General features: G+C 40.3%; 1 protein-coding gene across 1 annotated transcript in view; it reads left to right on the top strand.

The window, feature by feature from the left end:
- Positions 1-15,403, top strand: part of CLGN (calmegin) — a 43,890-nt gene that overhangs the window by 2,344 nt on the left and 26,143 nt on the right. Inside the window, exons 2-5 of the mRNA XM_075257948.1 lie at positions 8,389-8,544; positions 9,411-9,484; positions 11,695-11,753; positions 14,346-14,487. Of these exons, the coding sequence (XP_075114049.1) occupies positions 8,398-8,544; positions 9,411-9,484; positions 11,695-11,753; positions 14,346-14,487 (422 nt within the window). The 5' untranslated portion in view covers positions 8,389-8,397. The remainder of the gene's footprint in view (positions 1-8,388; positions 8,545-9,410; positions 9,485-11,694; positions 11,754-14,345; positions 14,488-15,403) is intronic.

Below are 15,403 nucleotides of genomic sequence, written 5' to 3'. Positions count from 1 at the left end.
ACTGATGTAAGATTTGTGGAGGAGAATAGGGTGTAATATTATGTAACTGAATACCTTAGTGGTTGAATTTGGGATGACTATGATAGTACATGAGTCCTAAGAAGTCCCACAGTTTATGTCTAATTGTACCCAATGGGAGTGAATGAATCATTCATTTAAACTTATATGGCCCGGTTCACATCTGCGTTCGGTATTCTGTTCGAGGAGTACACTTGGGGTTCTCCCAAAATGAATACCGAATGCATTAAAAAACGGTTACCTATGAAAGCACAAGCACCCCTTAGACTATAATGGGGTCTGTGTGGTTTCCGCTCAGTGTCCGCACAAATCATGCAGAGAGAAAAGTACTGCAAAGCAACACTTGCATGTTTGTGCGGACACCGAGTGGAAAACCACATTATAGTCTAAGGGGTCCGTGTGGTTTCATAGGTAACCGTTTTTATAATGGGGTCCGTGTGGTTTCTTTGCTAACCGCTTTTTAATGCATATAGGTTTCCATTCGGGGGTCCACAAGCTGACTCCCCGAACAAAATACCGAACGCAGATGTGAACCTGGCCTATAGTCCTTAATATTTAAAGAGAACTTTCAGGAGGTTTTTCTACCATAAACTCGTCACCCATTATTTGCAGGATAGGTAATTCCCTTTCCATTGCTGTCCCCTGTAATCTTTCTGTTGCAGTAAAGTGAAGTTATAAATGTTTGAAAACATAAAAAGTCAGATGCAGATTAACCTAAGTAGTCATGGTGAGCGGGGAGCAGCTTCAGCCTAGTCACACTGTCCTCTTGCTAATCATTCATCCTGGGAATGGCTGACATCGCCCTCACAGTCCTCTCTCTCCCTGATGTCATGAAGAGCTGTCAATCACCCCTCAGCGGACATGAAAGGACACAGGATGTCACAGGTGACATGTGCGAGTGACATTCCGTGTCCTTTACTTAGGACGCTGATTGGCCTATGAGGACTGGTTACTGTGGCACAAGAACGACCAGAGCAATCTCCGGTCTCTGCTTTAAACACTGAGGAGGGAACATAGAAAGTTGGTGTCAGGAGCAATTTTGTGTACAGTCCAAAAAAAATTCTTCAAAGGTAGAAAATAAAATCATTAATTGTTGATTAATTTGAATTATATTCTATAATTTTTTATATTGTAAACAAATTAGTTACATGGTTTATTGCATATTTACTTTCAAAGGAATTCATTCAACGTAAGACTGGGCATCAGATTGTTCAACATTCCCAGCAACAGTACTAACAGGGGCCCAGCGCTATGGGCTGCCTGGGCCCTTTGCATCTCTAGAGAGCATATTATACTATGCGGAGTCACAGTGGGATATTATATTGTGTGGGACCACTGTGGTGCTTTATACTGGGGGGGCACTGTGGGGAGCATATTATACCGGGTGTGGGGCCACTGTGGTTGGGGCAGACTGTAGGGAGCATGTTATACTTTGAGGGCCAGTGAGGTGTATTATACTGTGTGGGGCCACTGTGGAATATTATACTATGTGGAGATTCTAAGATGCTTATTAGAGCCTGCACAGTACCACAGGGGATGACCATACTGGGAAAATACTCTGTAATGTCGGATAATCATATCATATATGTAAGATGTCAGTGAAGGAGCCGTGGAGAGGCTATTAGCAGGAAGCTTTTGGGTGGGCCCCCAGAACAAATTCCTCTGGCGAACCCTAGACTCTTCAGTCTGACACTGAACTCAGTCACTAGTTTTTAATGAATTAGAGAAGCTTTACTGCTTCTGACTGAACAAGACGGTCAGCTATTTATGAAGGAGTAGGAGCAGGAGTTTGTAGAAAAATAGAGGAGTTGGACGTTTTGGCTACCAACTTCACAGCCCTGGAAGCCAGATAAACACTTGATGGTGTTCATATTCATGGTCCAGGCATATAGGACCACATTCAGGGGTGTAATTTGAGGGGGTGCAGCAGGTGCAGTCGCACCAAGGCCCAGGAGCCTTAGGTTGCCCATATGCACTTTCATCAGAATTGAGAATGCAGCTTCCATCTGGCCTATGAGCCAAGGAGACCCACAGATTAGCCTAACCATACCTACCTCTCCCGGGCTCCGGCACACTCCTGGCTGATGATGGCCATCTACAATGATGGAAGAAACGTCACTTGAGCTGGGCTTGCGTCACAACACAAAAGGACTCAAGCCCAGCTAACGTCTGTAACATAACCAAGTAGGCCCGAAGTCTTCCAGAGCCAGGAGAGTTAAGTAACAATGTTTTTTATGTTCCCTCACCTCTCCTAGCCCTCTGATCATTATACTCAGGGGTCTGAAAACCACCCCGGATATAAAGATAGCGGTGTTTGTGTGGTTCTTTATACCCAATTTAAGCTCTGTAAATAGGTACAGTGAAGGAAATAAGTATTTGAACCCATACTGATTTTGTAAGTTTGCCCACTGAATAAGACATGAACAGTCTATAATTTTAAGGGTAGGTTAATTTTAACAGTGAGAGATAGAAAATAAAATCCAGAAAATCACATTGTATAAAAGTTATAAATTTATTTGCATTTTGCATAGAGAAATAAGTATTTGATCCCTCTGGCAAACAAGACTTAATACTTAATGGCAAAACCCTTGTTGGCAAGCACAACATTCAGACATATTTGTAGTTGATGATGAGGTTTGCGCATGTGTCAGGAGGAATTTTGGCCCACTCCTCTTTGCAGATCATCTCTAAATCATTAAGATTTTTAGGCTATCGCTTGGCAACTTGGAGCTTCAGCTCCCTCCATGAGTTTTCTATGGGATTAAGGTCTGCAGACCCGCTAGGCCACTATATGATCTTAATGTGTTTCTTTTTGAGTCACTCCTTTGTTGCCTTGTCTGTATGTTTTGGGTCATTGTCCTGCTGGAAGACCCAATCACGACCAATTTTTAATGTCTTGGCGGAGGGAAGCAGGTTGTCACTCAAGATTTTACAGTACATAGCTCCATCCATTCTCACATTGATGCGGGGAAGTAGACCTGTGCCTTTAGCAGAGAAACCCCCCTCCCCCCCAAAACATAATGTTTCCCCCTCCATGCTTGACAGTGGGGATGGTGTTCTTTGGGTCATAGGCAGCATTTCAATTCCTCCTAACACGGTGAGTAAATGCCAAACAGCTCAATTTTTGTCTCTGGTATCTTTGGAATTGTATTGCTCATAGAATACAGGTGAGATGTTATTTTGGCTTCACGATGAAAGTCATAAAACAAAGCCTTTCAGAAAGTCGCGCTAACACAGTTCCAGTTACCCTCCATTCTCATTTTTTCCCAGCTTCCTAGTAAGTTATTCAGAATATTTAATGGTACCATTACAAAGTACAATTTGTCCTACAAACATTATGCCCTCATATGACTCTGTGAACAGAAAAATAACAAAGTTATGGGGTCTTATTGGAAGACGGGGGGTCAAAAACAAAAAATGTCTGTGGCTGGAAGGGGTTAAACTATATCTACCCATTCAAAAGATATGGACCCTCAAAGATTATATGTAAACTAGCCGTGTTTCTCCAAGTGGGTGGTAACCTTATATTTTTGAGAAAACAAAAGGCTCCCGCACACATGGGGAAGCAATGCTGGTTTACATATAATCTTTCATGGGCCATATTGTTTGAATGGGTGGGTGGATTTTAAAATGTGAAACACCAAATTGTTCAGGGGAACGGCAAGAATCAAATGATGTATGTTATGACAGGTCTCCTCTCTTTAAATAAGAAGAAAGGTAGAGAAAAGCGATCTGAGCTCACAAAATGTTATGTGGACCAGTATGTGTAGTTATACCTGGCACTCCTTTGTGTTAATGATGGGAATAATAAAAGATCTAGCGCTCAATTACAAATAGTTGGAGTACAGTTCTGGATATAAAACTGATGGATAGAGAAATGCCTTTTAACCTGATGAACAGTAGAATAGAAGGCAAAGTATTCTAGTAATAAACTAAGAGCCCAAGACAACATGTACTTGTCAGTAGTATACACTGGAAAAGGCGGAGGGTTGTATATGATGAGTGACTCTCTCCTTTCTTATCAACCATGGTGTACTCTCAGGAGCCGTATGCAATACCTAGAGATGGGTGACTTGTGATCAACAGCAATTAGTTATGCATAAATGATGGGTGCTGATGGTGGTAGTACTGTGCATTAATTATAGTAACATTAATAAGCAGAGGCGCACAGAACGCTACACTAAAATATCCACTGAGATACACTACAGATCTACTGCTCGGGTATTTTCTGCTTTAACGTATAGTTAAACTTTGTTTGTATATATAAACATCAAATATTTCTACCAGGTAGAATTTTCTCATATTAACCATGGATGTATCTAGAACTTAGTCTTAAAGAGGATCTTTCACCACCTTCACCAACACCAGTTCTTTGCATCGTTTATTAGATCCACTAAGTTTGGCACTTTTGCAATTTTCCCTTTAGCTCCACTGTTCCCAAGCAATTGGTTCAATTAGTTTTCATGCCTGATATGTTAGTTCAATTCTCTTGTCTATGTTGGTAGTCGTAGGCAGGAGCAGGTCATATTTGACACTGTTCAATAAGAGGTGGACAGCGTGAGAACATATAAATACGGCCTCTTGTCTGTCCTGGCACAGACACTAAAACTAACAGTAATTTTTGCTCAGGAATGGTGGGGACTAGACAAATACTCCAACTGTTCCAAAATCAGCAGAGCAGCAGCTATTACAGGATTCTCAGAACTGATGTTGGTGGAAAGGTCCTCTCTAAAGGGGTTGTGGGGGATCGGCTGCTCAAGATCCCCTTTTCTTATATGGTCCCTGGAGGACCTGTCTGTTACACAGTCAACCGATAGATATAACTGTGCACTGTGTAATGCCTTACTTACCTTGTAGTGGCGCTGGAGAGAAAATAAACACTTATAGCGCGCTTAGATGTTCAACTTATTTTCATAAACTTATAACACTTGTTGGAATAGCAAACATATACAGTATATATATACAGTATATATATACTGTATATATATATATATATATATATATATATATATATTTGAAAGAAAAATGCCCCTTTCCACAATTTATTTGCTTTTCTCTGCCCCTTCACTGCATTCACCTTTTCCTGCACTGCTGCCATTTACATAACATAAGATCTGTACTCAATTGAAGTCTATGGAGAGGAAAGGGAGGATGCTGTTACGGAGGCACGAGAGATATTTATCACTCAGAGAGATATAGCTCAGAGGTTTATCTCCACAAAGAGCTGATAAATCATCTGATATGGAGATAAGGCTCTCTAGACACTGCAGCTTAGGCTCATCATCTCGTTTCTCTCTGCAGCAGTGCCCACCAGCCCCTCCCCTCTCCATAGACTTAAACAGTGTACATATCTACTATGTAGAGGTGAGAGCAGTAAAGACGCAGATGGAGGGTGATAAGGTGGGAAGAGGACATTTTATTTAATTAAGTATATTACAAAGTTTCTTATTTCACCAAGTATCAAGCCAGGTTTGCATGTGTATGGGAAGTAGAAAGGGGTATCAATCGGCCAAACTAATGTTGACAGCTATCTGAAGTGTATAGACAGTTCATTGTCAGGAATCCCTACAGATTACAGTGATCTCTGATCGACTTATTGTGAAGGGACCTCTTTAAAATGTATGGATTGTCCAGAATACCTTTAAGATAAACTAAGAGTATCATGCAAAAAAACGGAAATTAGTCCAGCACCACACGCATATAATATGCTAAAACATAGCTTTTAATCGAAAAAAGTAAAACAACATGAAGGAGGATACAGAAAAACTACACAATGTCCTTTAAATCCCAAACATATTCATAAAAAAATCAGATAAATGGAAAAAAAAAAAAGGCATGACTGTGATATTAGAATGGAACGAACCACGTCCTTGTTCACATGATGAGAGCTGACGCGTTTCGAGATGTTAATCTCTTAGTCATGGCTACGACTAAGAGATTAACATCTCGAAACGCGTCAGCTCTCATCATGTGAACAAGGACGTGGTTCGTTCCATTCTAATATCACAGTCATGCCTTTTTTTTTTTTCCATTTATCTGATTTTTTTATGAATATGTTTGGGATTTAAAGGACATTGTGTAGTTTTTCTGTATCCTCCTTCATGTTGTTTTACTTTTTTCGATTAAAAGCTATGTTTTAGCATATTATATGCGTGTGGTGCTGGACTAATTTCCGTTTTTTAGCATATGTTTTTCTGTCCCGGTCCGGGGGACTGGTCCGTGCATCGCCATTTATTCTATGTGACAGGCTGTGGACTCATTCTATCGTGTTTGCCATAAGAGTATCATGCCTGGGAACTGGAGAGCAACATGACACAGCAATTCAAAAAACACTAAAAGAAGGAATTGCTTTGTCATGTGCCGCACCCCCAGACCAGGTATAACCCAGTGAATCAGTTTTGCCTGGATTGTTCCTGTAAGTGTTGTATCAATTTACAGTACAGCAAGATGACTGATGAAATATGTGGAGCATAGCTATAGGGCTTGTGTCTTCAGCTCCGACACAAACTCAGGTTGTAAATTTCAAAGAACTTGGGAAAAGTATAAACACAAAGGCAGTGGTGTAACTAGAAATGGTGGGGCCCCGTGGTGAACATATGACATGGGCCCCCCCCCCTCGACAATCCCACGTGCACTATTATACCCCATAGTGGCCCCTGCACACAATATTATGCCCCATAGTGGCTCCTGCACACAGTATTAATAATCGGAGACCGAGGGAGGATACGAACATAAAAAAGCACTGTTACTTACCTCTCCCTGGCTCCACTGCACTCTTCGGTGGTGTCGGCCATCTTCAATGCGTCTGGGACGTCATTTGACCTGAAACGCAGGCCCCGGTCATGTGACGTCAGGAACGTCACACAAGTAGGCCCGAAGCCTGTCTGGAGGTAAGTAATAGTGGGGTTTTTTTATGTTCCCTTACCTCTCCTGGGCCTCCGATCATTATACTCGGGGGTCTGAAAAGACCCCCAAGTATAATAATAGTGTTTGTGTGGCCCGCGGCGTCACTTACCAGTCATAGCCCCTACCAGGATCGGTAAGTAAATAGGGCCCTTTACCTTCTGGAGTAACGCCAACCGGTAACGGCTTAATAAAAAAAACCCAAAAAACGCAGCAGTAGCGGCTACCCCAGGAGTTACGCCACTGCACAAAGGATAGGTATACATGGAAAAGTGAGCACAAAGAAAGAAAAGAAGTTGGCTTCTGACATAAAGTTTCCCATTCATCATAATCCAAGTGACCTGAGCTATTACGAGATCTAAATTACTAACTATCTCTTAGTAATTGTAATAGGTGCCATTAAGAATATATAGATCCACTGCATAGGAAGGATTGGGGACTACCACACAAGGTCCATTCATGCCAAGCTTATATTGTGTGTAAACCCAGGTATAAACTATAACTGTATTTTATGGCATATGTAGTAATCTTTTGTGGAATCTGACCTAAAATTGGGTTACAATACTATTTAATATACAGTTTCTTTGATCTAAGTGGTACATCCATAATTTAGCTGTAATATACTTATAAATTCAGTGTATGCTGTCTTTTGTCTGGCATTGTGTAACATCTCTGCCTGTTCTGGTCTCTGCGCCACCCTCTGCTCGCATGCTGCGGCGCAGGAGGCGTGTGCAGTTTGATAAATTGCTTAGAGTTTTTGGTTGCATTATCTGAACACTGTCCTATTCCTTCACCTTGTTAATTGATTTAACTTCCACACCCGTCTCCTTCACCTTCATTTCCCTCTGCTCCTCTAAGAGTTAAGTTTTGTTTAGCCCTGTGATTGACAGCCTGCCTTCCTATCAGGTTCATGGCGGGTTCTTACTCCCTATTTAGTCTTGGCTCACATTCACATTGATGCTTGCTATTGCTTTGTGCATGCTGGCTTTTTCTCTTGCCGTTTATTCGTGTATTCTGATTCTTGACCTCTAGCTTTCCCTATTGACTACTCTTTTGGATATCGATTTTGACACTGCATCACTCGACTGTTACTGACCCCTGACTGGCTGACCTCCCTTGTTGTTGTTTGTTTTGTCTGTGTATTGTGTTTCACGTATATAGGAAGGGTCCGTCTCCAAGTTGCTGCCTATTACATAGGATAGGACTAGGCAAGCAGGAAGTGACAGTGGGGGGCTTCAGCTTAGGCCTCACTGTCTCTTGTGCCCCTTCCTCCAGGGTTCAGTAGCTACTGCGAAATTGTTGTCCTAGCAATTCCCTAACATGTTGGCTGAGTATGCTCCTAATATCTTCTGTAGGACATGTTCTGCACTAGTTTTAGATATGGTATGATCAAAGAACAGATTTTTTCATGATTTTATAGAACTTACTGATGATCTTATATCTTTTCTCATATTTTGGTTCTTCCAGAGCCATATAATGCAACCACAATGGAGATGGATATGTTTGTCCATGCTGCTTGTTGGTTTGGCAACAGCTGAAGTCAATGACAAAGAAGAGGAAGATGAGGATGATGTTATAGACTCCCCAGAAGACAATGTTGAAGAGCAAAAGAGTTATTTAGAGGTTGGTCCTAGCATTTTTCAAGTACTCGATATAATCACTAGTTCCTGGTCATTGTCCTCAGAATAATTTTCTTTTAAAATCATGTTTAATGGGCTATAGTACATAGTGTATAATATACAGGTTTACATAGGAAAAAAAGTATCAAAAATCCAACATACTCATAGGTTTCTACTGACCGTATCAAACACAATTTACTACAGCTATAACACAAACAGATATACTACTCTTGTCTGTTATTGAGCACATTGGGACATATTTTTATATGTCAGTCTTCATAGTGTTGGTGGAACAAAGGCCTCAGTTATGACAAGATACAAGCCTCTTCTAAAATGTGGCAGCCCCTCTGCTGTGTTGTGAGCCTGTGTTGGAATCTATGTCAGCTTGTAACTGGCATCAATGTCAGTAATCACTTGTGCAAGTAAATTGTCTGAAATATAGCTCAACAAAGTGGGAGACACAAAACCACCAGTTGCGTCAGTTTGCAACTTTCTCGTGTAAACTAAATAATAAATATTCCCCATTCTATAAAAATCCGTTCTGTTGTGATCACATCCCAGCCATGATTTGCATGGTTAACCATTTAATACTGTAGAATGGGCTTCATTTATGTAATATTATGTTTCATGTGGATATGCACAGGTAGCATGTTGAATAGTACGACCTATAGGCCTTATCAATCTATATAATACGTTGCTCTCCTTCTGGATCTGGGCATTCTCCCTTCTTTAGTTATTGCTTTCTGTTGGTTCAAGGATATGACAGTAAAATATTTTATAGCTATTTATTTTGATAGAAATTATGTAGGGGAATGATTTTCTTTGTAATCTTACTAATACCTTGTAAAAGTAATATTTTATTCATACTAGGTTATGTACCAAACTCCTGTTCCTAGTGGCGAAGTCTACTTCTCTGAGACGTTTGATGAGGGATCTTTGGATGGGTATGTTACTTAGTCGTCTGCTAATAAACTGTACTTTTAATAAGACATATAAAAAGGTATAATGTCTATTGTGTGACCATTAAAGACTTGTGGCTCAGTCAGCAGCAACATCTATCATGTTGTTGAACATTGAATTTTTGGGTCCATGGCCAGTAAACACCCCAGATCTCAAAATCATTGAAAACCTCAAAAAGTGGGGGGACAAACAAAACACAGAAATTGTGATCAACTCCAAACACTGATTGTGCAAAAATGGGTTGCCATCAGTCAAGATATGGCCCAGATACTGATATCCAGCATGCCAGGACAAATTGGAAAATAAGGGTTAATACTAAATATTGAGTCTTTACATAAACGTAATGTATTTGTCAATAAAGATAAAAAAAAACTTATGAAATGCTCATAACTGTACTTCAAGAGAGTCTGTCAGTATGAAAGTTGGCATCAAACTAATGGCAGTACCTGGCTTTAGGGTTGTGTCTTCACCTGCCGAGACTTTGATCTCCACGCTAGATAACCAACTCCTAACTGCAGGCAAAGTGGAAGATGTCACTTAAACAATGAGCGTGCAGAGCTAAGCAGCAGTAGGTAGGGGTGGTTATCTAGAGCAGACAATCAAGCCCCAGCAGGTTAAGATTTTCATGAAAATGGAGATGCAATGCAGAATAAGAAAGACATCTTTGGAAAGAGTATAACAGCCCTACAAGGTACTGTCATTAGTTTAATAGTGATTTAATACTGACCTGTCTAAGGGTCCATTCACACAGAGGAAAATGGTGAGGAATTTGGTGTGGAATTTTCCACGCTGAAAAAAAGAACCCATTGATTTCAATGGGTTCTGCTAGCTTTTTTTTTCCACTAGTGAAAAAAAAAGCTAGCAGAACCCATTGAAATCAATGGGAGGCTTTTTTTCAGTGAGGAAAATTCCACACCAAAATTCCTCACCATTTTCCTCCTTGTGAATGGACCCTAAAAGATCTAAAACTTTTGAAGCAACAAACTCTCTGAAACACAAAATTTGTGTTTTAAACCTTTTGCCTATGGATATGCTATAAATGATGTGTAACAATTGGGAACAAAGCTTTACAATTAGCAGTGGAGCTCAAAAGCTTTAAAAACCTCTCTTTGTATATTGTGCAATAGATCATTCTGAAGCAAAGTGAGCTGTAACCAAAAGTTGTATATGTATAAGATACAACAAACTTTCCTCCAGAGAATAAGGGTATATGACTAAGGATAAACAGTTATTGCATCTCTTTAAAAAATGACTAAGAACACATCTTATCTGGAGTCCTGCTGTAAATATATAAATCCTCGATTGACCAATCTGTTTGTATATAAGGGGATAGATGTGAACATTGGTTACTAGTATGCCAAGACAAAACAGGTTTCAGTTAAGTAATCTTTAGCAGTCGTCTGTGCAGGAGAGTTTTTATAGGTCTATGTACCTCAGACAACAGGAAGTTTTTTATGTCATTCATGGTACACTCTTACGCTAGGTTCACACTGGCGTTCGGGTCTCCGTTCTGTGGTTTCCGTCTTCTGCATACAGAAGACGGAAACCTGTCAGATCGGGTCCGGCCGTGTGCGCCGGTGAGTGTTTTATGCTCTCCGCCGCGAAACCGTTTTTTTCAAATCATACACAGAGTACTGCATGTCCAACTCTGTGTCTGGTTTAAAAAACTGGTTTTGCGACGGAGAGCATAAAACGCTCACCGCCGCTCACGGCCGGACATCTTTCAAACCCATTCAAATGAATGAGTGAGAAAGACTCCTGCAGGTTTCTGTCTCCTGCTCAGTTTTGTGCAGGAAACAGAAACCTGCAGAACGGAGACCGGGCGCAGATGTGAACGAGCCCTTGGGGCGTATTAACATTACCTTTCTCCATCTGGCAAACAGATGCCAATGGAAGGGCACATAGAGAGAAACATATAACCTATACAAACAGGATATATGGTACTGGATGAATTAGGAGATAAGCAAGAGTTGAAATAGAAATCTTTTACCTGGCTAGTAGGTCATTCCCAAGCTTTTGGATTAACTATCGCCTCTTCTGATAGATTTTCTAACAGATTCAGTAGGTTAATCATACATTGCAAGCTTTCTTAAAGAAATTCTGGCAGGTCCTCTGTGATAAACAGGAAACCATGTGGTAAATGTTACAAAGTGTTTTACAACATTGCGATATTGTGGCCTGTTCTTCATTCCAGGTGGGTCCTCTCTAAAACTATGAAGGAAGATGCAGACGAAGACATTGCTAAGTATGATGGTAAGAAATGCAGGTGGATGAATCCTCACTAGCAGAGGATCAACCTCAAAGTGGCAGATAAGATGACATTCAGGTGGCTCAGTGGTTAGCACTGTGGCCAAGCAGTGCTTAGGTTCTAAGCTGGCCAAGGACAACATCTGCATGGAGTTTGTGTGGGTTTCCTCCACACTCCAAAAATGTTTTTTTTTTTTCTTCAGAAATATCCATTATATATTGAGTAATGTATCAATTTATTTTACAATATCAATATTTTATTTATCAATATAAAAAATATGTAATACAGGGTAGGAATTGCTGTAGGATCATGGCTTAGTATGGCACCCTTATTGGCATGTCCTTTACATCTGGACATATCCTGCTGGAAACCAGACATTGTGAAAGGAATACATTTGTAAAACGACTATAGTAAAATTCTTCCAAACCGCCATGCTAGATATTGTAAAATTTGTAATACATTTATAGGTCTGTGTATCTGCATCATCCCTATGGGATCCTTGTCTTTCAGGGCTGCACAGCTTTGATTCAACAAGCTTGTCTTTTGAGTTACTCTTTCACCTGTGGTCACTGTTGGCACTGGCTTCGCACATTTAGGGGAGCCTGCACACGGAGTTACGCTCCGCTCATTCTTTACGTAAAACTCGTTCAGAATGAGCGCGTAAAAACTAGATCCCATTGATTTTTATGGGTTCTGGCATATGCGCATATCACAATGAAAGCAATAGGAAAAAACCCTCCCTTTGATTTCAATGGGTAGCGCACATATGCCGGCACCCATAGAAGTCAATGGGATCTGGTTTTTACACACTCATTCTGAATGAGTTTTACGTTCAGAATGAGCGGAGCGTAATTCCGTGTGCAGGCTCCCTAATGATTAGTTTTATTGTTTATGAGCCCTTCTGCCAGGAGTATCTTGTGGACTCATTACGATGTGGGATCATTAGATACATTCATGTTAATATGACATAGTAATGTTTGTGTCCTGGACATCAGATACCATTTCAATAGCAATAGTGTTAGTAATAAAGTTCTAATGAAGTAGAAGTGTTGAGTATAAACTAGATTGCTTACCCAGTCATGTTTAAAAACTTTCTAAACTTTACATCCATATCTCATAGAACTGTTGGGATATGCCTCATATTGTACATTTGTCACACTTAAATGTTTCAGACTAACAGACTCATTTGAATAACAGACACAGATAACCTGAGCAAATACAAAAAATAGTTGTTAAATGGTGATTTTATTTATTAAAGGGTAAAAAACCTGCCAACCTGGCCATATGTGAAAAAAAAAATGCCCCCACCATGAATTAAGTTGAATTAACCAAATTTTTGGAAAGTGGAGTTCCATTGCACTAACCATACCCAAGCCCAGTAACTGCCAGGCCTATGGACTCAAGACATCATTTAATTAGAACTTGTACCTCTGACAGCTGGGAGCATTATAAAGACTCCCAGGCTTGTCATTGCATTATAGCTATTGAGGCTGGTGTCACCATAGCGGGAAAAGAAAACTCAAAAGTGCTGAACCGCCATTTTTCCACTGTTTCGCTTCTACTAAAAATTTCAATAAAAGGTGATCAAAGCAATAGACAGTCCCCAAAGTGATATAATAAAAAGATGCCTTATGCATCCCTGTACATGGAAATATATAAAAAAAAAAAAAAAAAAATATGGGTGTCTGAATATGGCGACTTTTAGAAAAAAAAAAAATTGGCACAGTTTTTGATTTTTGTTACGGGGTTAAAATGTAAATAAAACCATATAAATTTAGCATCTCCGGGTTGCTAATCTTAAAACATATCTACTGATATTGATAACATTGGAATATTTTTGTAAGAGCTTTTCTTGTGGAAAACCTGGTGCGGCCCCAGCCTCACCCAGACTCTACCTCCAACAGCCCCCGGGAAAATTGAGTAGTTCGGAGCAGCCATGAGCAGTTTTATCAGATTTGATGGAAAGTATAGCAAAGCATGCATCACTATTCTTCTCATTAAAGGGGCGCACAGAATAACTGTCCCCTCAAAGTGCCCACACACAGTTTAATGGCCCCCTTAGTTCTCTCACCTAGTAGAATTTCCAGCAGAGTACCCAACAAACAGTATATTGGTTCTCTCAGTACTTCTCAGTTGTGGTGCAATACTCTTGGGGTACACATGCCGCAGGTTGAGAACCACTGGTCTCGATGAGAAAACTCCATCAGTTATATACATATATAAGTATAATATATATGATTATATTCTGGAAAAAAATGTGCCAGAATTCAGATATAATGTGCAACAAAAAAATGGCAAACATGCTCTGAGCCACATTTATCAAGTGTTTTTGACACTTTTAAGACACTATTACAGCTTGTACAAAAAGGGTTGTGACCTATTGAGAAAGGGACGTGGTCTAAGTTGCAAATATCATATGTCAACATTTGATAAGTGATGTAAAGCTAGACTAGACAGTCTACCAATATGCCAGATTTATCATACAGCAACAAGCACTTTGATAAATCTGGTGCTGTTTACGACTGTCTAGTCTAAATTTGCACTGTCCAAAATTTAGACACTATTAGTAAATCTGTCCCTGTATGTTTATATTTCAGGTCAATGGGCAGTAGAAGAACTGAAGGAAAACAAATTATCAGGAGACTTGGGGCTTGTCCTGAAATCCACAGCAAGGCACCATGCCATTTCAGCAAAACTCAAGAAGCCTTTTGTCTTTGATAGTAAACCTCTAATTGTACAGTAAGTGCGCCATTTTTAATCCTACAGATAGAAATAAGACATATGGCTAGTGATATCTTGCCATTGCAATAAAATGGATAATTCTTTACATTAAAGGGATTCTGTCATTAGAATCCCATTTTTTTAAAAAAGACTAACAGGTAGGAATAGCCTTAAGAAAGGCTATTGTTCTCCTACCTTTAGAAGTCATCTCCACGCCGCCGTTCAGTAGATAGCCCGGTTTTCTTCAGTATGCAAATGAGTATTATCGCAGCACTGGGGGCAGTCCCCTGCACTCAAACAGCACTGTGCATGCAGTACACTTGTGTAAGTGGCCACAAGAAAATGGCCGCAGACGTGCAGTTGGCTCTGCCTGATGGCAAAGCCGACTGCGCATGCGTGACATTTAAATCCAGAAGAAGCCATCGGAAGAAGACATCACTGAGAGGCGTGTCAGAAGAAGACAGAGCCCATGGCTGGAGAGTTTTCTTATAGCACTGGGGACGCCTCAAGTGCTGTTAGAGCGCTGGGGACCACCCCCAGTGCAGTGAGAAAACTCATTTGCATACCGAAGAAAACTGGGATTGAGAACACTTCTAAAGGTAGGAGAAGAATCGCCTTTCTTAAGGGTATTTCTACCTGTTAGTCTTAAAAAATGGGATTCTAATGATAGAATCCATTTAAAGATTGTGAGATTGGTGCCTGAAGAGGAAACAGATACATAAAGGGTTAATGCTGAACAAAAACTACTGACAACTACAGCTGGAGAGTCACAAGTTGGGAAACAATAATGTACAACAATACATTAAAGAGGTTGCTCTGGATTAAAGGGGATTTCCACCCCTTCCCCCAAAAAAATAAAGTTAAAAATAAGTTATAAGTGCTTAATAGTTTCTGTCCACACTGCCCAAGATCTCGCTGTGTACCACTTCCTGGC

Source organism: Leptodactylus fuscus, chromosome 1, assembly GCF_031893055.1.
Source record: "Leptodactylus fuscus isolate aLepFus1 chromosome 1, aLepFus1.hap2, whole genome shotgun sequence".
NCBI lineage: Eukaryota > Metazoa > Chordata > Amphibia > Anura > Leptodactylidae > Leptodactylus > Leptodactylus fuscus.
The sequence above is the reverse complement of the archived record's forward strand: the minus strand, read 5'-3'. Positions and strand labels throughout refer to the sequence as shown.